Below are 27,433 nucleotides of genomic sequence, written 5' to 3'. Positions count from 1 at the left end.
AAGGGACTGAGGTTCCAGCCACTAGCACTGTCACAGTAGTAGCCATGGCAGCAGCCAGGAGCCCTGGGTCCCTTTCAGTTACCAGGCCCTGGGGCAACTGTCCTGTTTGCCAGGCCCCCATTGGTAGGCCTGTCTAGACGCACGTTTCCTTTGGAAATACTGTACCATGTTGTGTAAGCCCTACCTGGCACCTTTCTTCTAGATTTATCAGTACATCACATCTCCATTTTAAAGACCGTTCACATCAGCCTGGAGTCCCTTAACTTGCCCTCATCACTCCTGGACGGGTATTCACCAACAACCCCCGCCCCCAAGAAGTTCATTTTCTTCCAGTTTTAGCATTTTGCCTCTGTGCTCTAGAGCTAAAAACCTTTTTCTCTTTTCTCCCCTCTTTCATGGGCCCTGCATTGGGAGGGGGAGGACTGATGCTGACATAAGAGTTGGGGAATCAGCCTGAGCCATGGAGCAGGGCAAAATACTAGAATATTTCTAGTTTTTAGGGACAAATGGTCACCTGAGCCTGGTAGCCACTTGAAGAAGACGGGATCTGCTTTTCAGAACCCAGTGGCTGTTAGGAAGGCTGAGGGGCCATCTTTGATCTACTGGCTCCTGAGATGTGGTGGCAGGCATTAGCTCTCTGCCCTCTGCAGCAACTTCTCCCCTTGCCTGCACTTCTTTTTCCCAGGGAGCTTGTCTGGGCTACAGCCGGCCACAGGGTCCACAGGCTGATGTCAAGACAGGCATTGCCACTGCCACCGGGACCCACCTTGGAAATAGCAAACAGGGATTATCCTCTAGAATCAAGAGGGTTCCTACCTCCAAAAGCTGGCCTCATGGTGAAATCATGGTCATCGACTCTCAAAAGCTGCTCAGCTTTTCCCTTCCTAGTTTTGGTTATGTCATGATTCTTCCTGTAGATGTGACTGTAAAGGAAGAAGAACAGGGCAGTCTATCACTCCAGCACTGTAGTCATTGCATCTGACGAGACTCTAGAAAATGACACTTTAGTGGCTTCAAATTATTGTGACTTGCTGATTCCCATACTATGCTAAGGAGCCACAATATGAAGAGTAATTGTGTGTGAGCAGCTCCCCTCCGCTGGAATTACCATGGGCATGTTGGGATGGGAGGTAGCATGAAGGAGATGGGGAAGCCCTGCTGCAACTACTAGCATGGAACAACTACACATAGAGCCCTCAAAGTCATAATTTTATGTCCATTTCAAAGTCTAACAAAGTTTTCTCAGCTGCAGGGCCTGTAACTTCAGCATGGTCTCAGATAATAAGACTACACGCGTTCTACTTCAGATATCGTTACTGTCAAAAGGATTCTAGAACGCGAATGTAGCAGGCAATTTTGCTGAGGATGCTCAGGACAGGCTAGGAACACTTGCTTTTCTGATGCATTGTTTCTTCGGTGCTGACGGTAGTAAAAATAATGGTTCAATCATAAACCGGCATGCCTTATAGCCAAGTAGTAATAACATCATTCTTTTCCTTCCAGGCTCTTAGTATTGCATTGTTCTCTCTATCTGTCGTCTACCTTGATTCTTAGTTCTCCATTGCTTTGAAGAGCAAGCAAGAAAATGAATTCATTTTTCATTTAGATATAATGGAATATACCATAAACTAGCCAGACCCACCAGAAGGGGATAGCAACAAGCCCTCGAAAAAAGGGCAAAAAAATTAATCAACCAGCATATATTGGAAATGGTTATAGTCCCGTCAGCCAGCTGCCCTGTGCACCTCTAAGAGAAAATCTGATTCTGCAGTTGCAGCAGTTTCATATCAATATAGGAGGCAGGATTAGAATCATGAAGATCCCTCAACCCCCATGCCCTGAAAGTGAGAATTTATACAATCTGAATACTGCTGCAATTAATGATCAGAGTGTTACTAAAAAGAGAGAAGGGGTGAGGCAGAACAGTTGAATCCATCTCTTTGGGGTCACTGGCTGGGAGAGGCCGCTCTTGAGAGGAGGAACTGGAATTCTAAGTGGCAAGTGTGAGTGCAAGAAAAATAACAGCAAATCAGATTGAGAAGTTTCCAGCCAAAACAGAGCTTGAAAGGAAAACACCCAACACCGTTAAATATATCAGCTGACCCAAGTACGGAGCACCCAGATGTTGAGGCCGACAGCTGAAAGCGCACTTGTCACTCAGTCCTGCAACCATTGCTCACATGAGCAATCCCACTGACCTCAGTAAGGATCAGTTTTACGGTCAGAAGTGTTTCTTAACGTTCATGTTAAATACTGGTGTTGCCTAGAACATTAAATAAGCCATAATGATGGGTGCTGAGTTGAACTTTTATTCAAATTAGCTAATCTACTAGAGTAGGGGGGACCCCCAGCGTGTGGTCTGGATACAGACCTCGAGGCTCAGAGCTCCCATCCGTGGCATCCAGCTGCTGTGGGGTAGAAGGTTTGAAGCCCTGAGCTTTGTGGGCCAGATCAGGCAAGCCGGGGCCAAATCCAGATCACAGGCTAGAGTCTGGGGGGCAGGAAGCAGCTCCAGGCTCCGCTACTGCTCTTCCCCCAGCTAGGGGAAGGGGTGGGGGAGCTGCAGTGGCCTCAACAGTGCTGCCAGGAGGCTTCAGAGCAGTGGAGGGTGGTGCCTGGGAGCACAGGAAGGGGGTACAAAGCCATGCGCAGGTGAATGCACCCTGTTGCCCAGACCCCACACCTCGATTGCTCATGCACCCCCACCCAGCCCCTTCCTGCAGCCGCTGTCCCACCCCAACTCCTCACCTCCACCCTGCTCCTGCCCCCTCCCTTCCAGAGCCCTCATCCCAAACCCTCCTGCACCCTTCCCCACCCTCAGCCCACTCCTGTACCCGACTCCTTCCCTGATGCCCAATAATCAGCCAGCTCATGCACCTTCCCCTCCCAGCCAGACCCCATAGCCCTGGGGACCACATCAGTGAGGGTTTTTTTATTTTTGCTTCTCGCTTCTGTGGTCCACAAGATTTTGAGGAAGAGGGGTCTTCTGGAAGGAGGAAGTGGGGGCTTCCAAAAAGAGTTTCCTTTCGGAAGATCCGTCCGGAAGATCCCCACGGGTCACTCATCTATGTGTGTATTTTGGAGTCTGGAAGAGTTTCTTCCGGACTCCAAATCACATGGCCATATGCTAATGAGGCATGGGAAATTTACATCCATGCCTTGTTAGCATCTTGTGGGCTGCTCATTACCATGGCCCTTGCAGAAGAAAGGGCACGTGTAGATGCAGCCACAGAGTCACAATCTGTTAATGCATGCACAACGGGAAGTTACAGAATTCAGGGGTGCATGTGTCACAAATAGAGCGCACAGGTATAAAGCGATGCTCATCAATGTCCTGCAGATGATCCCTGTCTCAACCCAGGTGCTAGCCACGTGTTCCATCTTCTGAAAGGAATGAACAGTAAGGACTAAAACATCTGTATCAGATGACCTTTCAAAGGTCACATAGGCACATACAGAAGCATCCTTGTGCCCACTTAGTCTTTGTTTCATCAAAGCCTCTATTGGTGGTGGAATTTGTTCTTCACTATTGGAAAAGCCTCTAACAAGAAGAAATTAGGTAGGTTTGTGTTTGTCCTGGGTGTGCTTCTATAATCACAGGTGCATTTTGAAAATTTTACATGTGACTGTTGGATGCCACATTTAGAAACTCTTTCCGTGGAGGCACAGGACATCCCCCATGACCTCGTACAGAACCTTGTGCAACCTCATGCAGTCTTAGATCCTCTCCAGTGCCTTCTTGTTGTCATTTTCTCAATCACTATTGCCATATCTGTCAAAGACTTCCATTATAAAATTAACTTTTCTCAAATCTTTTCAGGACCCTCTTCAACTATTCAGCAGCTAATTCATCCCATGTGTGAAATTTCTTGATAGACCATCCTTTGTAGGGCAGCCATGGCATCTCTAGTATGCACCATGTAAGAACAGACACACTGGGTCAGACTAAAGGTCTGTCTAGCCCAATATCCTGTCTTCTGACAGAGGTAGTGCCAGGTGCCCCAGAGGGAATGAACAGAACCAGTAATTATCAAGTAATCCATCCCCCTCGCCCATTCTCATCCTCTGACAAACAATAGCTAGGGACAGCATTCCTGCTAACCTGGCTAATGGCCATTGATGGATCTATCTCACATGAGTTTATCTAGCTCTTTTTTGAACTCTGCTATAATCTTGGACTTCACAACATCCTCTGGCAGGGACTTCCACAGGTTAACTGAGTGTTGTGTAAAGAAATACTTCCTTTTCTTTATTTTAAACCTGAGATCCTTTAATCTCATTTGGTGAAACCCCCCCCCACCCTCAGTTCTTGGGTTCTGGAAAGGAGTAAATAACTCTTCTTTGTTCACTTTTTCCACATCAGTCATGATTTGACAGACCTCTGCCAGACCCCTCCTTAGTCCTCTTTTCCAAACTGAAAAGTCCCAGTCTTATTAATTTATCCTCATATGAAAGCTATTCCATACCCCTAATCATTTTTGTTGCCCTCAAGTGCCAGTATGTCTTTTTTGGGGGGATGAGGTCACCACATCTTCACACAGTTTTCAAGATGTGGGTGTACCAGTGATTTATATAGAGGTAAAAAATGTTCCCTCTCTCACTCTCTATCCCCTTCTTGATCATCCCTAACATTCCGTGCTGTGGTTTCCTTGTTGCATGGTCTTAGCTCCTGGATTCTTTCAGCTTGAGCTTCCAGCTGATACCTTAATTCAGCCTTGTTTGTTCTTGTTCCATCACCACAGAAAAGGGACATAGGCACAGGTCCTTGTGAATAAAAACAGCTGTCCCTGAAACATTATCTCCGTGTCTTGCACAGCACAGGGCTCTGCAGAAAACAATTCCTGAGATGACAGCTGCTGTGATTGTCCCTCCCCTACCAGACTTATATGTGGTCCTCTTGGCTATGTCCGCAAGTATTCTGATTCCAAATTTCTTTAGCAGGCTGGAGAAATTATATCTCCCATCAAAATCAAGTGCACCTTTCTCAAATCCCTCCATTTGTTCTTTCCCAAAATCCCCTATTAGCACCAGACACTTTTGTGCATCTGATGTTACTGGGGCTACGTCTACACGTGCACCCAACTTCGAAGTAGCTTATTTCGATGTTGCGACATCGAAATAGGCTATTTCGATGAATAACGTCTACACGTCCTCCAAGGCTGGCAACGTCGATGTTCAACTTCGACGTTGCTCAGCCCAACATCGAAATAGGCACAACGAGGGAACGTCTACATGGCAAAGTAGCACACATCGAAATAAGGGAGCCAGGCACAGCTGCAGACAGGGTCACGGGGCGGACTCAACAGCAAGCCGCTCCCTTAAAGGGCCCCTCCCAGACACACTTTCATTAAACAGTGCAAGATACACAGAGCCAACAACTAGTTGCAGACCCTGTATATGCAGCACGGACCCCCAGCTGCAGCAGCAGCAGCCAGAAGCCCTGGGCTAAGGGCTGCTGCCCACGGTGACCATAGAGCCCCGCAGGGGCTGGAGAGAGAGTATCTCTCAACCCCCCAGCTGATGGCCGCCATGGAGGACCCCGCTATTTCGATGTTGCGGGACGCGGATCGTCTACACGTCCCTACTTCGATGTTGAACGTCGAAGTAGGGCGCTATTCCCATCCGCTCATGGGGTTAGCGACTTCGACGTCTCGCCGCCTAACGTCGATGTCAACTTCGAAATAGCGCCCAACACGTGTAGACGTGACGGGCGCTATTTCGAAGTTACTGCCGCTACTTCGAAGTAGCGTGCACGTGTAGACGCAGCCTGGTAGTCCAGTAGATATGTTGATAAGCACCTCCAGAAGATTCAGGGTCACAAGGGTTTGTCATATTGTTGATGATAGGGTTGGTAAGAGATATAACATGCTCTTCACCCCTCTTCTGTGTGGAGGAAAGGACTTAATGGACTTTGTCTTCACTACTTGCTGTTAGACCACATCTTTCTCTCACAGCTAGTTGATATTCATAATATACAGCTGTGTACTGCCACCTCTACCACTAATACTGACCAGGGCACAAATGTCACTTAATTAAAAAGCTAGTTTCTAGAATATTTCAAAAGCTAGCACAGCATTCACAGGTTGTTATAGTGAATCCTCAAAGTTACAAACACTTTGGGAATGGATGGTGTTCATAACTATGAAATGTTTGTAATTCTGAACATAATGTTACAGCTGTTCTTTCAAAAGTTTACAGTGAATCTTGACTTAATACAGCTTTGAAACTTTACTGTGCAGAAGAAAAAAAATGACCTTTTAATCGTCATGATTTAAATGAAACAAGCACAAAACCAATTTCCTTACCTTGCCAAATCTTTATTTAAAAAATTCTCTGTCTTTATTTTTGTAAGTAGTTTATGTTTAACACAGTACTGTACTAAAACAAAGCAAGCAGTCTTGCAGCACCTTAAAGACGAACAATTTTATTTATTAGGTAACAAGTTTTTGTGGGAAAGACTCACTTCATCAGATTCTGAAGCAAAACTGAGACCTCTGTGCCTACAGCACAGGACCAGGGCAAAAGTGTCCAGTTTCTTTTCTTGGCTTTACCACAGTTCTGCTGAAGGCAAACCATGTAATCTTTGTGTCTCAGTTTACCCATCTGTCACATTCATTATTCACGGAACTGAGAGGTCAATTAATATTTATAAAAAGCTTCTTGTGATCCCTGGATAAAGAACACTAAAAAGTGATCAAACAAGGAATTATGGAGCTGAAAGAGTTTGAGCAAAAGATCCCAAACCAAGGGTCTTTGAAGACAAGGGAAAAACTCCCATTAGACTACATGGCTTTTTGCTAGGGACAGGTACTACACTGACTGGTGCGTTATCTAGAAAAGGGAAAAAACTATTAAACAAAGACTCCAATAATTGAAAATATTTTTGTTGCCTAATAGATTTATAGAAAAGGAAGCAGGAGAAATACAAAGCAGAATACATGAGGCAGTTACAAAACCAAAAATAATAATATAAAGATGTAATTTGTGTGTGTGTGTGTGTTTCTCTCCAAAAATGGCAATCTACCACCAAAACTGGGTTTCATTTGACTTCAGGGAAAAAAAGTCCAGCACCATGCACTGTTCAGCCTAGGAGTGGTTTTAACAAGATGATACTACTACTATTTAACTCTGCATAAAATGTTTTTAACAGTGGGGACTACAGAAATGTCTATAAATAAAAATAGGATTCTCGTTTTCAGGTTTTTAAATAAACTGCATCTTACATACATTTAAATAAATGCATGAAAAAGTTTATGTGGATAAATTACATAGTGGGATGTGCTAAATAGTATAAGGATATAGTTTTGGAGAAAGACAAACTTTTTAAATAAAATGATTTATCCTTTTGTTGGTTAGCATTTCGTTATATATAATTAAATTACATTAAACAAAGAAATATCTACTGTACTCCACAGTGCATAATCCATCTAGTTAAGAGAAATGTTTGACTATTTCTCAAATTTTCTATTTCAAATTTGTAGAAATCAATGAAGTTGGTAAAAGTTCATTTTAATAAATGTCAAAAATAATTTACAAAGAGAGAAACCTCACAATAACAACTTATTAACTCAAAAAGTGGCAGTACTTTTCAAAACAGAGAAATATTCAGCCCATACAAATGTTTATTAGCAGTTTATGCTTTTTTGTTACTTGCCAAGGTAGGGGAGTTCAACCATGTATGAAAGAATCCCATGCACATTCTAGTGGGGAATCAATAGATTTCACAAACAAAATATTCTGTAAGGCTATGGCTACTCTGTGCTCTAAACTCGAAATAAGATATGCAATTTGCGCTATGCAAATTGAGTATTCTGAGTTTATTTTGATAGAGGCTATTTCAGAATTTGGCACTGTCTACACAGCTCCAGATGTTGAAATCCTGCACTATTTCAAGGCATCCCTTACTCCTCCTGCAACGAGGTGTACAGGGATGCTGAAATAGCATGCCTGGTATTTTGAAAAATATTTCAAAATAATGAGCATGTTTCATAGACATGAAATAGCTATTTCGGGATCCACTGGTATCCCAAAATAACTCTGCAGTGTAGACATAGCTTGAGAAAGTCCAGCAGGCTTCAGACTTACCTTCAGTAAGAACTAGATTATTTTGAAGTTAGTAGCAAAGCATCCCTTTTGGTGTGAAAGGTTTAGCATCAGGCCCCAGATCTTTACACTAGAAAATAAATGTTGCCTCACTAAAACATGTGCTTGTGTATTCTGCATTAAATATTAACAAAAATATGAGACAATACTAGCCTCTCTCTGCTTGTGCTTCTTTCATAACACATTTTCTGCCAAACTTCTATTGAATCTCAGCACTTTCAGCAGATGAAAAGGCAGGTCACAGTGACATGGTAAACCATACAAAATGAATAGATGACTGTTTACAGTCACAGTGATTCAGTTTAATAAGATGGATTAATGCAACCTTATTTTCAAGCTCTTATCCTAGCAAATCATCTTACAAGATATAATTGTCACTGGATGACATAACATGATACAAAAAAGGATAATGAACTCTGAACTGCTTGGTGGGTTTGGAAGCTTATCTTTCCTAATGTAAACCTGTTCTCCCCGCCCCCATGTCTCTGTAATATTAAATCTAGCAAACTTCAATAAGTCCTTTCGGGTCTTTAATACGTGCTTGCCCTGTTAATGCTATAAAGAGCTACATTAAAGGTTCCACATAATTCTCCAAAATGTATCTGCAGTATAAGTTTACAAACCATATACAGTATATGCTCCCATGTAGTAAGAATACCATGCACACAAACTTCACAGATTGCCATAAGAAAAAGGAATGTATTTCCAGGTAGATTTGCATAATGGAGATATTTAAATAAAATAAACAACCACAGAGAACTAAAAGGCACTTGGAAAGACTCAATTAAAATAAAGCCTTTTAGTCATTGCTGAAATGGTATTTGCTGAACCTTTCTTCTGCACCTACCTTCAGTTTTTACTGTACCATTCTATTGTGTGTATATGTCCTAGATTGTGTTCACTAGAGTACAATCAACAGTCAGGTTACCAATGACAGCTGCTAAAAACATGACCTATTACAGTTAAAGCTGCAGATAGCAGGAAAGATTGCATAAAATTATTTAGAAACTATAGACACTATTCACATATACAATTAAAACAAGCACATTTTACGTACATGGCTAACTTGACTGATTGTGTACCTCTATCACTACACATACAGTATTAATTTCACTAGTATATATGTAGCAAGAACAAGAGATTTATATATTTTAAGGTTCCTTACCTTGCCCTCTGCACCTCCAGCTGACCTGTCCACCTCCTCCTCCTGTGCTTTTTGCTTTCCACAACAATGACAAAACAAAAGAGTAGTAAAATGAGTTTTGCAAAATAAGACATTTTGTGGGAAATACTGATGAGATATTCTATACGCCCATAACTTCCTGTAACACAAATCCACCCTCTTCTAAACATTGAAGCAGCTAGTATTCCAGGGTCCTGAGTTTGTCAGAGGGATCATGGTTACAAATACTGCTTTTCTGATTTAATATTTAGACTGGCTTTTGAGGGCTTCTCACTCCAAGCTCATCCTTCATCACTGCATAGTGATTGGCCATTACTCAAGAAGTTTTTCCTGGAAAACAACATTTCCACTCGGTCCTAAAGGAGATATTTGCCAAAAGTCATTATATAAAAAGACTGCAATTCCGCGTGCCAGCTTTTTGCTCAAGCCGCTAATCTCAGAACCGTACTATCCTTCTGTCAGACTGTATGAAAGCATGCCATCTCTTTTCAGTAGGAAGCACAGATTCTTTTAATCACTATATTATGCATTTTAAGAAGGCAGTGCCAATATGTTGTGTGTTTAAGGTCAGTACATTTTGCACTGAGGTACATATTTTAATGTTAGTCACCTGCATAACATAATTAGTGCCAGCATGCTGTTTTTGTGATATCAGCCTTTTTTAACCCCACAAACCTCCAAAAAGAACTGTTTTCCCCACAGGCTAAAAGCACGTAAAGTGACTTATTCTGAATATTAGGAGTTCTCTAACCACGAAAATTTTAAAAATAAAATAAAACATGGTCTGACTCTAAAACACCCAGTCACTAAATCTTCTTTGGTTCCTGAAAATATGCAAGAAACTTTGCCTTTGTGAGTAGTTAATACTCATAAGAGTAATGGGTTGCAGGACTGAGACCTTAATATTTTAGAAAGCTTTGAGATTATAATGAAAAGACATTACAGCACGTGCTTTTTATCACAAGAAAGAGAATGTTTTCAGGTGTCACTCAATAGTAAACAAACAGTAAAGGGGGAATGACACCTTGCCTTGACAGATGAAGAGGAAATGATCACAGAACTGAAAAATAATGGTAATTTAGGTATAAGTGATCGTGATTTGATACTTATGTTTCAACAGAATAAAGTCCAAACCACATTTATACACACACACACACACACACACACACACATTTGAGAGGGGTCTGTGTGTATGCATGCACATATGATCTATATCGAGAGGGTGGGCACCTGTTTCACAAAGAGGGAAAGAGTTCTAAGCCAAATCAACTGGGAGGAAGAATTTAATTAAATATATGTAAATAACTTGGAATTATTTAAGAATTCTTCATTAGCTGCCCACAAAGTTAAAATGTCACAACTGAGGAAGAAGCCTTATGAATTAAAACCATCAAAAACTGGTTTTGTGAGCAAATGAAGGCAACCATAAAAAATATGTATTTAACAAATGAAAGCAAGAGAAGTTGAGAGTAATATAAATCAGAAATTAGGAATTATAGAAAACTGATAAGAGAAAGAAAGAGACAAGGAGAAATATGTGTCCAGCAGAGTTACAAATAATGAAGAGGCTTTTCTATTTTTGTTTGAAGTATTTTACAAACCAAAACAATCCTAAAAATTATTTTGGGCCTTTACTAGGTGGAAATGACAGAATTGTCAATAATAATGTAGAAAAGGTAAAAGTGGAAAAAAAACAAATGATGTAGTCATATATTATGGTAACACACTTTCCATTCCACTAGTGTGTTAGAAGAATGATAAACAGCAGTTACCGATCAAAAAAAAAAAAAGCAGTCATGTAGCACTTTAAAGACTGAAAAATAATATAGGCCGTGTCTACACTAGCCAAAAACTTCGAAATGGCCATGCAAATGGCCATTTCGAAGTTTACTAATGAAGCTCTGAAATACATATTCAGCACCTCATTAGCATGCAGGCGGCCGCGACACTTCAAAATTGACGTGGCTCATCGCCGCGCGGCTGGTCCAGACGGGGCTCCTTTTCGACAGGACCCCGGCTACTTTGAAGTCCCCTTATTCGTATCTGCTCATAGGAATTTGCATGGCCATTTTGAAATTTTTAGCTAGTGTAGAAATAGCCATAGAGAGTCTGTTCTGGTAGCGCTGTAGATCTGAAGTGAGTCTGTCCCACAAAAGCTCATCACCTAATAAATTATTTTTTCGTCTTTAAAGTGCTACAAGACTGCTTTTTTGTTTTGATAGATTACAGACTAATATGGCTACCTCTCTGATACTAAGCAGCTATCAATGTTAAACATTTTAAAATCTGGAGTTCCAGGTAAAATATTTGGTTGCAAGGTAAAAGATTGGGCTTGTGGAGCAGGACAAACGTGGGTAACATAATGGAATGGCTGATTCAGGACTCAATTAATAAAGGAGGGTAATATAAATAATGCCAATAAATACAGATTTATAGAAAGTAATTTCTGAGAAACTAACAATATCTGAGATTACAACTTGATTGATAAAGGTAGTGTGTTAACGGTAATACACCTACACCTCCGTGAGGTTTTTAACTTGGTATCGCAGGACATTTTCATTATGATACTGAAATGATATAAAATTCAGCATGGTATATATGAAATGGATTAAAAGCTGGCTGACAGTTCTCAAAAATAATTGTAAACTGGGACTTAGCTTTGAACAGATGTATTTTTAGTGTGTGTTTGCAGGAATTGGAATTTTCATACATTATTGAACAATTTTATTAATGACCTAAAGGAAAACATAAAGCCATCAGACAAATTCTCAGGCATGTGGTATAAAGACAGACATTTTCTGCCTGCTCACAATTTGCCTTGACATCACGCAGGGAGCCTGCATCAGAGCCACCTTTTCTCTGTTACCTTGTCACAGTCTTAACCTGATTAAACATAACTGAAATATCTTTACTAATCAAGACAGCAGGTGACAAATCTTTACCACCAATCACTATCCCATCTTCAAAACTTTCCCACTGAAAGTAGATTCTGGCCAAAGCAGTTTGACAGAAAATGTAGAAAGAGCCAATATGTCCACACTCTTATCTGACAATAAGTCTTCCTCTCAAATCAATTCCCTTTTACCTAAAGTAACACAAGAGGCTGAATCTCACCATCCAGTACACACAATTCCATTGACTTTGGTATTTTTCGTGAATTCTTCACTACTCTTGGTCCTAATATAATTTGTGAAGATGCTTTCCTCTTCTGCCACCTCACCTGGAATTAACATGGTGGAAGTTTGGCATTTGTCCTTCAGGTGGCAGCGTGGCAGTTTATTCAGTTAGCCATTGTGATCAAGGGACAGCATGAGAATTTTTTGTGGTATGTTGTGGTGCAGGTTATGTGGAGTGTATTTAAGTTTTGGGCAATTTGGTTTTAGGGTCATGGGTCCCACATGGATGGCAGAGCACCTGTTTCCCCTCAAGGGCAGAGGATTTATATTCCAGGCTCTCCTGAGCTTTTCTAAAAAGATTGGGATTAAATTGAAGGGATTATCTTTCCACTGGAGCTTACACCCTTCATGGGCTCTGTTTTTCAGAAGTTCACCCTGGTGCCTGTAAGACTGAGGCTATGTCTACACTACAGACCTTAATGACACTGCCACACCACTGCAGCTGCACTGCTGTGAGGTCTCCCCTATATCTCGTCTATGGAGATGAGAAACTCTCCACCTGTCCTAGCACTGTCCCTATTGGCATTTCTGTCAGTGAAACTTATATGTCAGGGTGTGGGGTTTTTTCCCCACATTCTGACAAAAGCACTAGCTAACGTAGACATAGCCTGAATCAGACTTCCTATCACATACTACAACTCTGAGTTCTTCAGCAGCCATTTTAGCAATTGTTCCAGAGTCATGAAATCTAAATATTTATCAAAGTCATCAAATGCTTTTCCCCCTTTAACTCTCTTTTTACCATAACAAAAATTTACGAGTACACTCTACAACATCAGAAATTCTTGGAATTCTAATTTTTAACCTTTAAGTGTAAGGGTCTTAAACTATTCAATCTGATCTCTTTAAATTTTACTTAAGCCAAAGCATCCTCTACCCCCATTCCATTAAGTACCTCTCCGGCCTTTCTAATTAATTTGTTTAAATGGGACAAAATTGGCATCCACTGGTCTTTTAGAAATGTGTAGCTATCAAGGGTGATGCTCGAAGATGGATTAAAAATACTTCAGTACATTCAGAATCTGAATAAACTGGACAGACATTATGCTAGTCCCTGTTGCTGAAAAAAGATAGAATGCCAGGCTGTGGCTGCTGCTCCTTTTGCCTGTCTAGGACGTGAGTTACAATTTGCAAGCGTCTCTCTCAGTCTCCAGCAGCTGCATTCACATTCTAAGAGCTTTCTTGTCGATTTCAGCCTCTTGCTGGGTGTCTCTGGTATACACTCTGCCCTGCACCCTTAGCTGCCGCGATCTGCTTCGTCCCAGGTTCCACCATTTTTTCTTCACACTTTTACTGTTGCTTGTCCACAAGCATTTGCATTCTTTCGGTTCCTATCCTATGAGCATATTGGTCATCTCCTGATCAGCGATGTCTCCTGTAAAGTCTGTTTTGTTATCTTTACATAACTGAAAGGTTCTTCTGTGTTCATAGCTTCATAGGCTCATGATGGGTTCATGGTTAACAATCATATTTAATTTGAGAGTCTTAAGGACTTAAGTCTTACACAGTGCGGGGTTCTGCACCAAAGCCTAACTGACCTATGTTGATGTGTATGCTGCCCAAGACCTCAACCAAATGTCCCATCACCTGGTATGGGTCACAGCTGAGAACGCTACATTCAGGACAGACTTTAAGAAATAACGCAGAAACGCCACAAATGCAGTAGTTTAGTCTTATTATTTCACTAAGCCAGTAACAAAAGTATCTGCACTAGTTCAAAGAGAGCCAAATAACAATAACAGTCTCCTATTTACTCCAGTTCCCAGTCAGCACCCAAACAACTGGACTTACTGATGAAAGCTTATTAAAGCCAAATTCACCACACAATAGGGTCTTTCAATCCCAAAGGGTCAGATACACACCCTTAGGTCAACACAGACTTTCAGGACTTCACCTAATACCATGCTGCAACCAACCTTTAGTAAACTAAACATTCATTTAAAAAAAAATAAACAAGCATTTCAATGGTTCATGGAATCACATACATCACAATGGATTTCACAATCTGTAGGTCAGAATTATAATAGTGATAGTAATTTTGCTACCTTGCAATATGTCTCCCTGAATCACCCCCAAGAGATTGTGGATCATCAGTCCTTTGTTCTAAGCTTCCTTCTTGTAAGAAAAATCACAGTCCACAGAAATGGAGCAGGATTGAAGAGTGTTATCCCAGTCTGGAATTTATACCAAGAGCACACATTCATGGACAGTTATGGGACAAACATTGAGTCCTGGGTAATTTGTGCCTTCCTGAGTCATGAGATATTCACTGCCTATATACTGCCTGAAGAGACCTCAGGAGGGTCCCAGATGAATTGACCATCAAGGAGGTTGGCTAGCCTGACTTTTAGGGGGGCAAAGGGTGTTACCCAAAAACACAAGAAGTTTGAGATCAAGTTTCATAACTTTGCATGCGACACAGGCATGTAACTCTTTACATATTTACATATCTTTTAATTATACATCGCAGACTAACTTTTCTGACGATACCTTACATGACATACTTTGTATAAAATTTTATCACAAATTGTGCAACAGTGATCATACAACAATGATGATACCTTAGGGTAAACATGGCCACCTTTCTTTTATATAGCATCACAATGGGCTCACCAATCTAGCAGAGAAAGGTCTAACACTAGCCAATGGATAGAACTTGAAGCTAGATTAACTCAGACTAGAAATAAAACACGTTTTTAATAGTAAGTAACCATTGGAACAACTTACCAAGGGTTTTGGTGGAATCTCCGTCACTGACCATTTTATATCAAAACCAGATGTTTCTTAAAAAAGATAAACTGAAGGGATTATTTTGGGAAGTTCTGGGACCTGTGTTATACTGCAAGTGAGACCCGATGATCTCAAAGGCTCCTTCTGGATTTGAAAAGAGTGACATTCTGCCCTACCTAGGGTTGCAGAAGGCTGTGGGCAGCAGCCTTACTGAAGTTCTGCTGCATATGGGCCAGAACAGAATTTTGTAGACGGCTGTATCTCTGAGAATTTGATAGATTCAAAGGTGGGCCCCATGACACGTTCCAAAAGGCAAGGGAAAATATCTCAGAGGAATAATCAGGGAGAAGCTCTGCAAGGGCACTGAAGCAGTGTCTAGGTTGCCGAGAACAGGTGGCAAAAGATATGCAAATTGTGTACTGTATTTACATATCTTTTGCTGACAGTTCTGTCAGAAGAAGCTTTTCCAACATTTGGCCCATCCACATGAGAAATGAGGTGTACAGGGATGTCAACAGAATCCTCCCAACCAGCAGATCTCTTCTGAGAGAGCTACAGTCTGCAGCTGGGTCTACACGTGAGCACCCTTTCGAAATGGTGAAAATTGAAGTTTGACAGTCGAAATAGCGGCCGTCGAAAGGAGCACCTGCCGCCATTTTCGGATCAGCATTGTGATCCGCTCTTTTGAAGTGCTGCCGCAGGTCTTTCAAAAGAGAGCGTCCACAAAGTTCCAAGCCCTCTTTCGAAAGAAGGGAGGCAGCAAACGCCACGGACAGAGTCCCATGGCTGACAAGCCCTTCCAGGGCCGCAGACAGCCACCTCCTTTAAAGGGCCCCTCCCTCCAGCCTCCCCTCTGCACGAGCCAAGTGCTGCCCAGCCTTTCCCAGCCCAGCAGAGCCCACCCGTGCCCACGATGGAGGCCCAGTGACGGCTCCTGCAGGAGGACGCCCTCATTATGGACACCCTGCTGGCAGTGCTGTGCACCATCGCTGCAGCTGCACCCGATCTCATCGGGTGGCTGGGCGGTGCCCCCGGGGCCGTGGAGTTCCCCACCCAGAGCACTGCTGGGCACCACCCCAGGTGCCCCAACGCCTCTGGACCCACCCCAGCAGCACTGACTGGTGGAAGCACCCGGTGCTGGGGGAGTGGGGTGAGGAAAGGTGGTTGTGGAACTTCCATGTGTCGAGGCAGAGCTTCGACAAGATCTGCCACTGGCTCGCCCCTGCTCTCCGGCACCAGGACACCTGCAGCCAGCTCTCACGCTGGAGAAACGGGTCGCAATCACCTCTGGCCACAGCCCTGACGGAGCACTGCCTGGGGTGCCGTCCGGGCACCTCCGAGGGCTGTGGGGGGTCTTTCGGGGCCAAGGGACAGCACAGGGCTCTTCTGGCCCATGGATGGTGCGCCTGTGCGGAGAGGAGAGCATGTCAGTAATGTGGCACCCGACTGTGTCCCACCCGCCCAAGCCCACCCCACGGGGCCCCCGCCACCCCAAAGGACACTGACCCCTCAAAAGGCACCGACCCACCCCCCACGGGCTGGGCCTCCTGGCCTGGGGGTGCATCCAGGGGTCTCTCATGCAAGTGGCCCTTCCCAGCCTGCAGTGTGCAGGCCCCAGGTGCTGTCTGGCACTGACTGGCGACCACCCCTGTCCAGTTTGCGGTGCTGTCCACTGAGGGCGGGTGCTGGGCATTGCTGGTGCGCCACCGCGGTGTGTTACATCCTATGTGGGGGGTGGGCTGTATGCGGCCCAGGACCACTGGTCCTGTGTGCAGGCGACTCACCATTGCATCGCCCCCATCCTGTGGTGTAGGTGTGCACCCCTCCCTCTACGTACCGGAGGGTCCCTCAGTGACATCCGGAGATGTCTGGCTCCCAGTCACCCAGCTGGAGGAGCAGAAGGGGAGGACGATAGTGAGGTCCGCCTCCTCACTCGACCACTCGGTTGTCCCCTCGCCCTCCTGGGTCCCCAGTCTGGGCTGCTCCTCCTCCTCCTCTGGCTGCAGCTCCTTGGCCGAGGTGTCCAGGGACTCCAGGGGTGGGAGCTCTCCTGGGGCCCCAGGATGCCCTGGAACTCTCGATAGTAGGGGTATATTGCTGGAGCTACCCCGGAGCAGCCGGCCTGGTCCCTGGCCCAGGCATAGCCCTGCTGCAGCTCCTTGACCTCGGAGCATATCTACTCCACGGTACGCTCCAGGTAGCCCCTGGTGTGGAAGTCCTGCGCCAGGCAGGGGCATTGCGCCACTTGACCCCCCCCCCCCATCTGGTGCAAGACCTACTTGTCCTTCCACAGGCCGAGGAGGTCCCATGGCTCCCACTCCATCCAGGAGGGGACCCCCTTTTTTTTTCCCCCCAGGAGCCCTGCAGGGGCTAGGGGCAGGGGGGCGTGGGATTCACCGGGGCTGTCTGCTGGCCATGCTGCGGTGCTGGAACGTGTGGCTGGAGCACGTGCACAAGCTGCTCCTAGCATGCTCTCAGCTTCCTGCCACGGGTTTCCTGCGTGCATGTGGCTTTAAGGCAGCCGAACGCAGGGACCATAGAGCCCCACTACTGCTGGCTGGAGCAGCCCCATGCTCTAGGTGACCAGCGCCATGGCAGACCCATATTTCCAAAAAGTGGACTGTGAAGCGTCTACACATGTACTCTTTCAATTTAGTATTTCAAAAGGGGACAATCTTCCTGATTTGGGATTGGGGTTCGGATTTCTAAGTCTGGGCCCCATTCTTTCGATTTTCTTTTGAAAGATGGGTTTACACGTGTGGACTGTCCTCCCGCTCTTCCGAGAAAGGGCCACTTATTTTGATTTTTTGTGCATGTGTAGACACAGCTTGGATGTGCACTCTGTCGACAAAACTTCTGTCGACAGAACCCTGAAGTCTAGACATAGCCCTAATGAAGATTTCCCCCCCCCCCCCCCCCCAAATCCTCTCTTTGGGCCCAGATTGTCCTTTCCCCTGACTCCTGAGCATGAATGACAAGTGCATTCAAAACACGTACTAAGTTGGAAAAAAACAACTAAGATTTTGAATATATTCCTACCAAAACTAATATACTTACTGGGGGACAATACTTTTACTCATTTCACCACACGAAACCAGACTGTCCTCCTTCCACACTTCAAGACAGTACAAAATTAAATAACTGCTATTCTATCTCGACATGCCATATGCATTTTATTTTAAATGCTTAAACTAAATTGCTCTGATGCACAGACATCCTATTAGTCATGTACAGTAGAGCAGCACTAATTCAAAACAACCACTAGCAATCCATTTCTGAATTTTGGAAGTTAGCTAATAAGGGAATAAATTAAACACACACACCAAGGCACCACATAAATATTTAATCTGTCCATTAATTTTCACAAGTGTAAAAATTTACTAATTGGTAATGCTTAAGAACACATTTGCATGTAACACTTAGTAACTGACAAAAGCTAACCACAGCACTCATCTTTGCTGAGTAGGATTGGGCAGTCTGTCTTATTGAAAGACATCATAGTTAACACTGGTAAAGTGAAAATTACTGAAATTCTGTTAAGCATAGGAGGGGTAGCCGTGTTAGTCTGGATCTGTAACAGCAACGAAGGGTCCTGTGGCACCTTACAGACTAACAGAAAAGTTTTGAGCATGAGCTTTCGTGAGCACAGACTCACTTCATCAGATGCTGGTCTTGGAAATCTGCAGGGCCAGGTATAAATAAGCCAGAGCAAGGGTGGGGATAACAAAGTTAGCTCAGTCAGCATGGGTGAGGCTTACTACCAGCAGTTGATCTGGAGGTGTGAACACCAAGGGAGGAGAAGTTGCTTTTGTATTTAGCCAGCCATTCACAGTCTTTATTTAAGCCTGAGCTGACGGCGTCAAATTTGCAGATGAACTGTAGCTCAGCAATTTCTCTTTGGAGTCTGGTCCTGAAATTTCTTTGCTGTAGGATAGCTACTTTTAAGTCTGCTACTGTGTGGCCCGGGAGATTGAAGTGCTCTCCTACGGGTTTTTGTATATTGCCATTTCTGATGTCTGATTTGTGTGCGTTTATTCTTTTACATAGAGACTGTCCAGTTTGTCCGCCAACCTACCAACCTGAAGCAAATCCTAAGTAGCAACTATACACCGCACCACAGTCACTCTAACTCAGGGACCCATCCATGCAACAAACCTCGTTGCCAGCTCTGCCCACATATCTACACCAGCAACACCATTACAGGACCTAACCAGATCAGCCACACCATCGTGGGTTCATTCAGCTGCACATCTACCAATAGAATTTATGCCATCATGTGCCAGCAATGCCCCTCTGCTATATACATCGGACAAACTGGACAGTCTCTACGTAAAACAATAAACGCACACAAATCAGATATCAGAAAGAGCAATATACAAAATCCCGTAGGAGAGCACTTCAATCTCCCAGGCCACACAGTAGCAGACTTAAAAGTAGCTATCCTACAGCAAAGAAATTTCAGGACCAGACTCCAAAGAGAAATTGCTGAGCTACAATTCATCTGCAAATTCGACGCCCTCAGCTCAGGCTTAAACAAAGACTGTGAATGGCTGGCTAAATAAAAAGCAGCTTCCCCTCCCTTGGTGTTCACACCTCCAGATCAACTGCTGGTCGTAAGCCTCATGCTTGCTGACTGAGCTAACCTTGTTATCCCCACCCTTGCTCTGGCTTATTTATACCTGGCCCTGCAGATTTCCAAGACCAGCATCTGATGAAGTGAGTCTGTGCTCACGAAAGCTCATGCTCAAAACCTTTCTGTTAGTCTATAAGGTGCCACAGGACCCTTCGTTGCTGAAATTCTGTTGGATTTTAAATGAGCAATTGTTCTGATTATCAATACAGTCACTGAATGGGGAAATGACTATCCTATTGAATTTGTTCTTTATGGCTAAATAAATTCAGTATCAACCCAAAACTGGTCCCCATTTGAAGTGCCAGCACCTACTATGAATAGCTGTTGATATACATGATGTATATCATGTAATCCTGATATACTGGAAAGATAATTAAAATACTTAAATTTTAAATTTTTCTTGAAGTATTGCAATGAGGTAGAAAAAAAAGTGTGTAAATGAAGCCTGGATTCCAATAATTCACTAGAGCCAAAGGTTTCATGAAAGCTTCCCTTTAAGCTTGATCATGCATGGCAGACTTGCAGCATTAACAGATTTAGATTTTTTTTAATTAACAGTAAACAACAGCACAGATGAAACATTCAATTTAATGCATTATGTATATTTCTGGAATAATTAAAAGACAATAGTTCAGGGTAAATCATTATATTACATATTTATAACTATTGCAAGAATAAACATGTTTTATATAATCTCCAAATTTAAAAAAGCAAGATATACAATTCAAAATATTAGAAGACATTCAAATCTTGCAAAAAATTATCCAATCTAACTTCCAAACCATTTAAAAACAAAAAAATAAAGCAAACCATTTTCTGGCCCCTTTTTTCCTTCCATAGAGAACACAGTCTCAAAAACAATAATTCATGCATTATTCTAGAATCGGTTTATTGTAAATAAAAGTGGTCACAAAATATTATCCCCTTCTCAATTAAGAATACAAGCAACACAACACAGACACTGCATTTCATTTTAAAAACCCCTGCCTCAAAGTAAATTTTTACATTTACTCAGATACGGGTGATTATATGCACCCATGAGCCACAGAGGAAACATGAAAAACCCCTATTTTTTAAATTTGCAAATAAGACAACTACAAATGATGCTTTCTTTCCCCCACCCTTTACATATTATGCTCATATTCAATCAAACTGTTTCTCCAAGTATCTAGTAGGTGATCATGGATAATTAACATTTGTTAGTATTAACAGAAATGTCAACATTTGCCTTTCTTAAGAAGCAGTGTACCTAAAGGTATATTAACATTCATAGGGACTTAAGAGTAAATAAAAAAAGTAATCTTCTGTAAACAGTTCTCATGTCACACCCAATACAGAATGTTTAATGAAGCATTCGTGTCATTGTTCTTAAGACAACTCAGCTTATAACTCAAATACATAGTCATTGGCCAAATATATCCGTCGGAATATAAGAGCTGCTAACGCTAAAGTCAGAAGGACAATGAGAACGGTTGATCCAGTGTGGCTTGTGTTTACTCTTGGTTGCTGCATGTGATTAAAGTTATTTGAAGATGGTACCCTTCTCTGACTCTGCTGCTGGGCACGGCGCTGGCGAGGGCTCACAGAGGTATTATTAGATACAGGCTGACTATGCTCTTGATTAGATGGTGTGGTGGTGTTCTGAATTTCAGGCTAAAAAGAAAAAAGTGAATACCGTTTTTCAAATGAGACAGTATGTGCATCAGCAATGTACATACCTTCACATATAAGAACAAAACCTACTCTTACTGTAGCCAAAGCTGTCTAAATGCAGTCTAGATAGTTTTCCTACAGTATCAAGCAGCTGAGACTTGTTCTCTCAAATGCAGTCTGTGGTTTCCTGTTACGTAGAGCACCGAAAGTCCCCAATACTGTTAGATAAATGCTTAATTTAAAGCTGTATTGCTCTACATATTTGGACAATCAATTGTAGACATGCTTATAAATGTATAACCAATGTTCGTAACCAGGTGCAGCTATACAGCTTATAAAATGGTAACAAAGAGGAAGCCGTGCTAGTCTATACACTATCAAAACAAAAAGCAGTCAAGGAGCACTTTAAAGACTAGCAAAATGGTTTATTAGGTGAGCTTTCGTGGGACAGACCCATTTCTTCAGACCATAGCCAGACTGGCTATGGTCTGAAGAAGTGGGTCTGTCCCACGAAAGCTCACCTAATAAACCATTTTGCTAGTCTTTAAAGTGCTCCTTGACTGCTTTTTGTTTTGATAGCTTATAAAATGGCTTGTGTGCATGTGTGAGGAGCCACCAACAGTAAGGCAGTACAACATATGACTCCTTTTATGGAAATAAAACAAATATGTTTAAGGCAAAGGAACGGGCAGCGAGATGCAAGCTCTCCAGTGAGAAGATGTCACAGCACACAAAACTCAGGACTGGACTGGAAGCAGTAGAGCCTTGCCACAGATTTGAAGGGACTTCAGGGACTCTTGTCGCCTCGCAGCCAATCTCCAGGAAGCTGTAGCCTGACCAGCCTCAGCCACCTGCGAAATCGAAAGTCAACTATACTGCACCTGCAGACTGTCTCTAAAATGCCAGCGTGAATGTGATGTCTGTGTGAGTATTGCTGTACCATTAAAGAATCTACACCTATTAACAAACTTCAGCATTGCTCTTGTTCACTCTTTGTCTGGGCTAATTTCTTGGCTGGTTCCAAGGACAGGCAACACTTACAATTCAATTTTTTTACCTGAAATTCAGCTACTTCACAGTAAATTTGCAACTAATTTCTGTTATAAAGCAATGCATTTTTACTCATAACGCTGTAACTTGAATATTTGCATTGGCCTGAAAATTGCCAGATTTATTCTGACGGCAAGAACGAGTATATCTGCAAATTCGGAATTAAACTTATAAGGTTGTGTCCCTGTACTTCAAACATAGGTTAGGTAACTCTCTAGATTTTATATTCTGTTAAATTTCCTCACATTTCAATCTAATTACTCCTTTCATTAATGTCATTGGCCGTGTCTACACTAGCCAAAAACTTCAAAATTTCCATGCAAATGGCCATTTTGAAGTTTACTAATGAAGCGCTGAAATACATATTCAGCACCTCATTAGCAGGTGGGCGGCCGTGGCACTTCAAAATGGACACAGCTCACCACCGCGCAGCTTGTCCAGACAAGGCTCCTTTTAGAAAGGACCCCGACTACTTCGAAGTCCCCTTATTCCTACGAGCAGATGGGAATAAGGGAACTTCGAAGTAGCCTGGGTCTTTTCGAAAAGGACCTGTCTGGACAGGCCGTGCAGCGGCGAGCCACATCAATGTCAAAGTGCCGCGGTTGCCTGCATGCTAATGAGGCGCTGAATATGTATTTCAGCGCTTCATTGGTAAACTTCAAAATGGCCATTTGCATGGCCATTTCGAAGTTTTTGGCTAGTGTAGACGTAGCCATTGAGAGTTTGTTTATCACTGACCTTAGTAATGGGTGAACTGAGCACTGTGTGAACACATGCACAAGTATATTGGCTTCTATTGGCCAGATGCACCTTAGAAACACTAAAAGGATATTACTATAGAATCACAGGGCTGGAAGGGACCTTAGGAGGTCATCTAGTCCAGCCCCCTGCATCAACCAGGACCAACCCCCACTAAGTCATCCCAGCCAGGACCTTGTCAAGCCCAGACTTAAAAACCTCAAGGGATGAAGAATTCACCATCTCTCTAGGCAACACATTCCAATGCTTCACCACCCTCCTGGTGAAACAGTTTTTCCTAATATCCAACCTACACCTCTCCCTCTTTAACTTCAGACCATTACTCCGTGTTCTGCCATCTGACTTCACTGAGAACAGTTTCTCACCTTCCTTTTTAGAGCTCTCCTTCAGGAAGTTGAAGGCTGCTATTAACTCACCCCTCAGTCTTCTCTTCTGTAAACTAAACAAGCCCAAATCCCTCAGCCTATCCTCATAGGTCTTGTGCTCCAGCCCCTAGATCATTTTTGTTGCCCTCTGCTGAACCTGCTCCAGCATATCCACATCCTTCTTATACTAGGGGGCCCAAAACTGGACACAATATTCCAGATGTGGCCTCACCAGTGCCAAACAGAGGGGAACAACCACTTCTCTAGATCTGCTCGAAATCCTCCTCCTAATGCACCCTAGTATGCCGTTAGCCTTCTTGGCTACAAGGGCACACTGTTTACTCATATCCAGCCTTTCATCCACTGTAACCCCTAGGTCCCTTTCCATCATACTGCTGCTGAGCCAGTCGCTCCCCAGCCTATTACAATGCTTGGGATTGTTCCATCCCAGGTGCAGGACTCTACACTTCTCCTTGTTGAACCACAAAAGGTAATAGCTAGCAGAGATCCCTCCTTAGCTGAAATGGTATAAATCTGTGTTTTTGAAACTGAATGACCAACATTCCAGTCTAAGCTCAGCAGGAAGTACTAAAAGCAGTTGGCTATCCTTTTAGCAGTAACATGATTCTATGTCAATGACGTAGAGAGGACATAAACATTCAACATGAAGAATAATTTTCTTACTTCCAAATAGCCCTGGAACTATTTTTCAAAAGTGAAAGAAAACTCTGGAATCTTATAAAATTCCCTTTACCCCACGGAGAAGTGTCAACAGATCCATTTTCTGGATGAGATAAGTGAGGACGAAATGTAGGTGATATGACAAAAAAGCGTTACAGGAAATTTGTGGCAGGACTGGAAGCATAAGTCTGACTGGTGACACTGTGAACACATCATTTATCCATTATAAGGGTGGCGCTCAAACATCACTAGTTCACATACCACTTTCTTATAAAAACGTTGTGAAGGGAAATGACAGAACATTAAGTTCCCCTGCAATAGGTGTAGAACCACTGGAGCAGCAGACCATGTTGTTTCTTGTAAAAGCCAAGTCGAGTAGATCAAGCTACCTGTAATATTGGGCTAATAATATATATATCGACTTTTATTAAGGGATTTGAGAGCTACAGAAAGAAAAGTAGAATGATAAGTGCTAGGCATTGTTAGTCAAACTGATTACAAAGCCTCAAAAGATTCAATTTCAAAGTAAAAATAATTTTATGATTCCCCCTGCCCTCATTTTGTAGCCGGCTAGAATGAGAATTTCCACACAGAATAATTTTCCTATATTTCCATACATTTCATTTTTGACCAGCTTGAATTATTAGTCACTTTTTTTTAGACTGGGCAAAACCACTGCCTGTTTCCTGCAGTTTTTTGGAAACATCTCTAATCCAAAAACAAACATTTCCAACCCTAAAATAAAAATAACAAATCAAGAGCACAGGTGTAGTATTTCAGCCACTATGCCTCTGCCGGCATACAAATGAGCAGGACAAAAAATAAAAGTTTTGTCTAGGCATGGTGCCTGAGGACACTTGCTTTGTCACATCCTTCACTCAAACACAGGGATGGAGAGAGAGAAGAGCTTCAAGTAGGCATGAAGCCTCATGATCCACAGAAAACTACTTCAAACCCTGTGGCTCTCTGGCCAAACATTCAGCGATACACATCCTTCTATGCGCCCAGCCTTGTTTCCCACTTCTGGCCACTGGCAGCCCAACTACAGGAGATGCAGACGCTCACCAATCCTGCCTACCACATGCCTTTGCTCCCACTATTGGTCTCTAGATATTAGTAAGGAGGCATTGATGTAGAAATTATATGCAGTAAACTATGTACCTCCACAATTTGCCTGTCAGTTTAGGCTCTTGCCTCAGGAAGTACACAGCAGAGGAACTAACTACATACAGTAGAAACCCGGTTATCCGGCACATGGATAATCAGCACATTTGATAAACTGGCATGCCACAGGACTGGCTGAACGGCTGGGCCTAGCTGTCGCAGGCCCAGTTGCCCAATCAGGTCCAGCTGGCACAAGACTAGCTGACTGGCCAGGGCTAGCTGCCTAGCTGTAGGGTGCAGAGCAGGGCTGGCTGCCCACTTGCCCAGCAACAGGAGGGCAAATGAGGCCGGCTGCTGTCCCCAGCTCAAACAACAGCTCAGTGGTTCCTTGGGGATGCTGGATAATAAAGCTTTTGCTGTAGTTATTCTCTATGGCTCAGTTGCATTTCCTTGCTATGTTGCACCATGCCCTATTTTTATGCAGTTTCTGAACTTTTGCTCATTCCCTTGCTCCACTAAAGGAACACAAAAGCCTTTGTCATTAGAATTAGATTCCCCAGGAAATTGCCAGCCACTGTGCGTAAGAGGCATTGTTCTAGAAATTTATTTATCAAAAAAGATGCACCTACTCCATGTTTTTATTTTCTCTCTGTCATAATGGCCACACCACATTTTGTGTCCTTTTATCCTAACGAAGTTTTCAGGTGAAATAATTAAATGCAATATTTTATATTTAAAGTCATCCATAGCATCTAGGTACTTAGGCACAAATGGTTTACATCGCACAAAAGCATATCATTGCAAATCATATTGGAACTCAAGTTAAAGGATGAAAATGGCCATAACCAAAGCTATAAAAATAGTATATAAGGTACATGAAATGAATTGAAAAATACTATTTCTTTTATTTTTAGAGTGCAAATACTTGTAATAAAAAAAAAAATGAGCACTGTAAACTTTGTATTCTGTATAGTATAGGGTACTGTAATTTAAATCAACATATCTGAAAATGCAGAAAACATCCAAAAACACTTAATTTTTAATCACTTAACAGCCCTAGCACATAGCTTAAAAGGCAAGAACAAGAAGTTTAGCTTTCAAACAGGAAATCACCAGACAGAAACATACAGAAAAACATTATAAAATACAATCAAGTTTTTTGGAGGAGTAGAAAAATAGTAGTATGTATAATTTAAATTAAAACTAATCAATACTATGGGAAATGCAGTAGCACTGATGTTATAACACCTAGCCACTACTAAAAGAACTCTGCCATGAAGCCTCTGGGAGTTCTATGCCTGTCCCAAGCCTGGATAAAGGAGGAGAGTTAGTCAGATGAGTGATGATGCACTGACCGTGAAACAATACGAATGAAATCTGATGCCAGTAAACTAAATGGTAAAATGTTGGCTTAAACATCACCAAGATAAACAAGGCCCACAACACCAATCGAGTGACTGGGGTTGGGTCGATAAGTTAGCTACTGAAGGAAAATTACAACTAACACACATACTATCAGTTGGAACGTGGAATGTCTGAACACTGTGGTGAACTGGAAAATTACAGCTGCTTTGGAGGGAGATTGAAAGATACAGATGCAACACACTTGAACAGGCGGAGATGTGTTGGACGGCCTCAGGAGAGATGTGCAGCCGCAAAGTAATTTGGTCAGGGAATGAAATGAAGCATTAGGCAAGAGTCAGATTCCTTCTTAGCAAAAGAGCTAAAGGAGCACTGTTAGCATACAAGCCGGTGAGTGCAAGAATTATGGTAGCGAGATCTGAAGCAAAACCGTTCAACATCTCAGTCATTCAGGAGTATGTACCCATGTCAGACCGTACGGAGGAAGAGTTTGAGCTATTCTACAAAGACTTGACAAAGAAGCTGGAGGAAATACCCAAGAGAGATGTGTTGATCATCGGAGGAGATTGGATCACGAAGGTTGGAATACATAAAGATTGGGAGAGAGTCATGGGAAGGTTTGGATATGGAGAAA

At 42.8% G+C, this 27,433-nt stretch overlaps 2 protein-coding genes across 2 annotated transcripts in view; both read right to left on the bottom strand.

Annotated features, from left to right (window-relative positions):
* LOC142010494 (gamma-aminobutyric acid receptor subunit rho-2) overlaps positions 1-9,396 on the bottom strand; it is a 54,241-nt gene extending 44,845 nt beyond the window's left edge. Inside the window, exons 1-2 of the mRNA XM_074988848.1 lie at positions 9,269-9,396; positions 817-923 (exon numbers count right to left, since the gene is read on the bottom strand). Coding sequence (XP_074844949.1) covers positions 817-923; positions 9,269-9,381 — 220 coding nt within the window. The 5' untranslated portion in view covers positions 9,382-9,396. The remainder of the gene's footprint in view (positions 1-816; positions 924-9,268) is intronic.
* Positions 9,397-20,394: 10,998 nt separating this feature from the next.
* Positions 20,395-27,433, bottom strand: part of UBE2J1 (ubiquitin conjugating enzyme E2 J1) — a 48,016-nt gene continuing 40,977 nt past the window's right edge. The window contains exon 8 of the mRNA XM_074988847.1: positions 20,395-21,478. Within this exon, the coding sequence (XP_074844948.1) occupies positions 21,209-21,478 (270 nt within the window). The 3' untranslated portion in view covers positions 20,395-21,208. The remainder of the gene's footprint in view (positions 21,479-27,433) is intronic.

Source organism: Carettochelys insculpta, chromosome 3, assembly GCF_033958435.1.
Source record: "Carettochelys insculpta isolate YL-2023 chromosome 3, ASM3395843v1, whole genome shotgun sequence".
Lineage (NCBI taxonomy): Eukaryota > Metazoa > Chordata > Testudines > Carettochelyidae > Carettochelys > Carettochelys insculpta.
The sequence above is the reverse complement of the archived record's forward strand: the minus strand, read 5'-3'. Positions and strand labels throughout refer to the sequence as shown.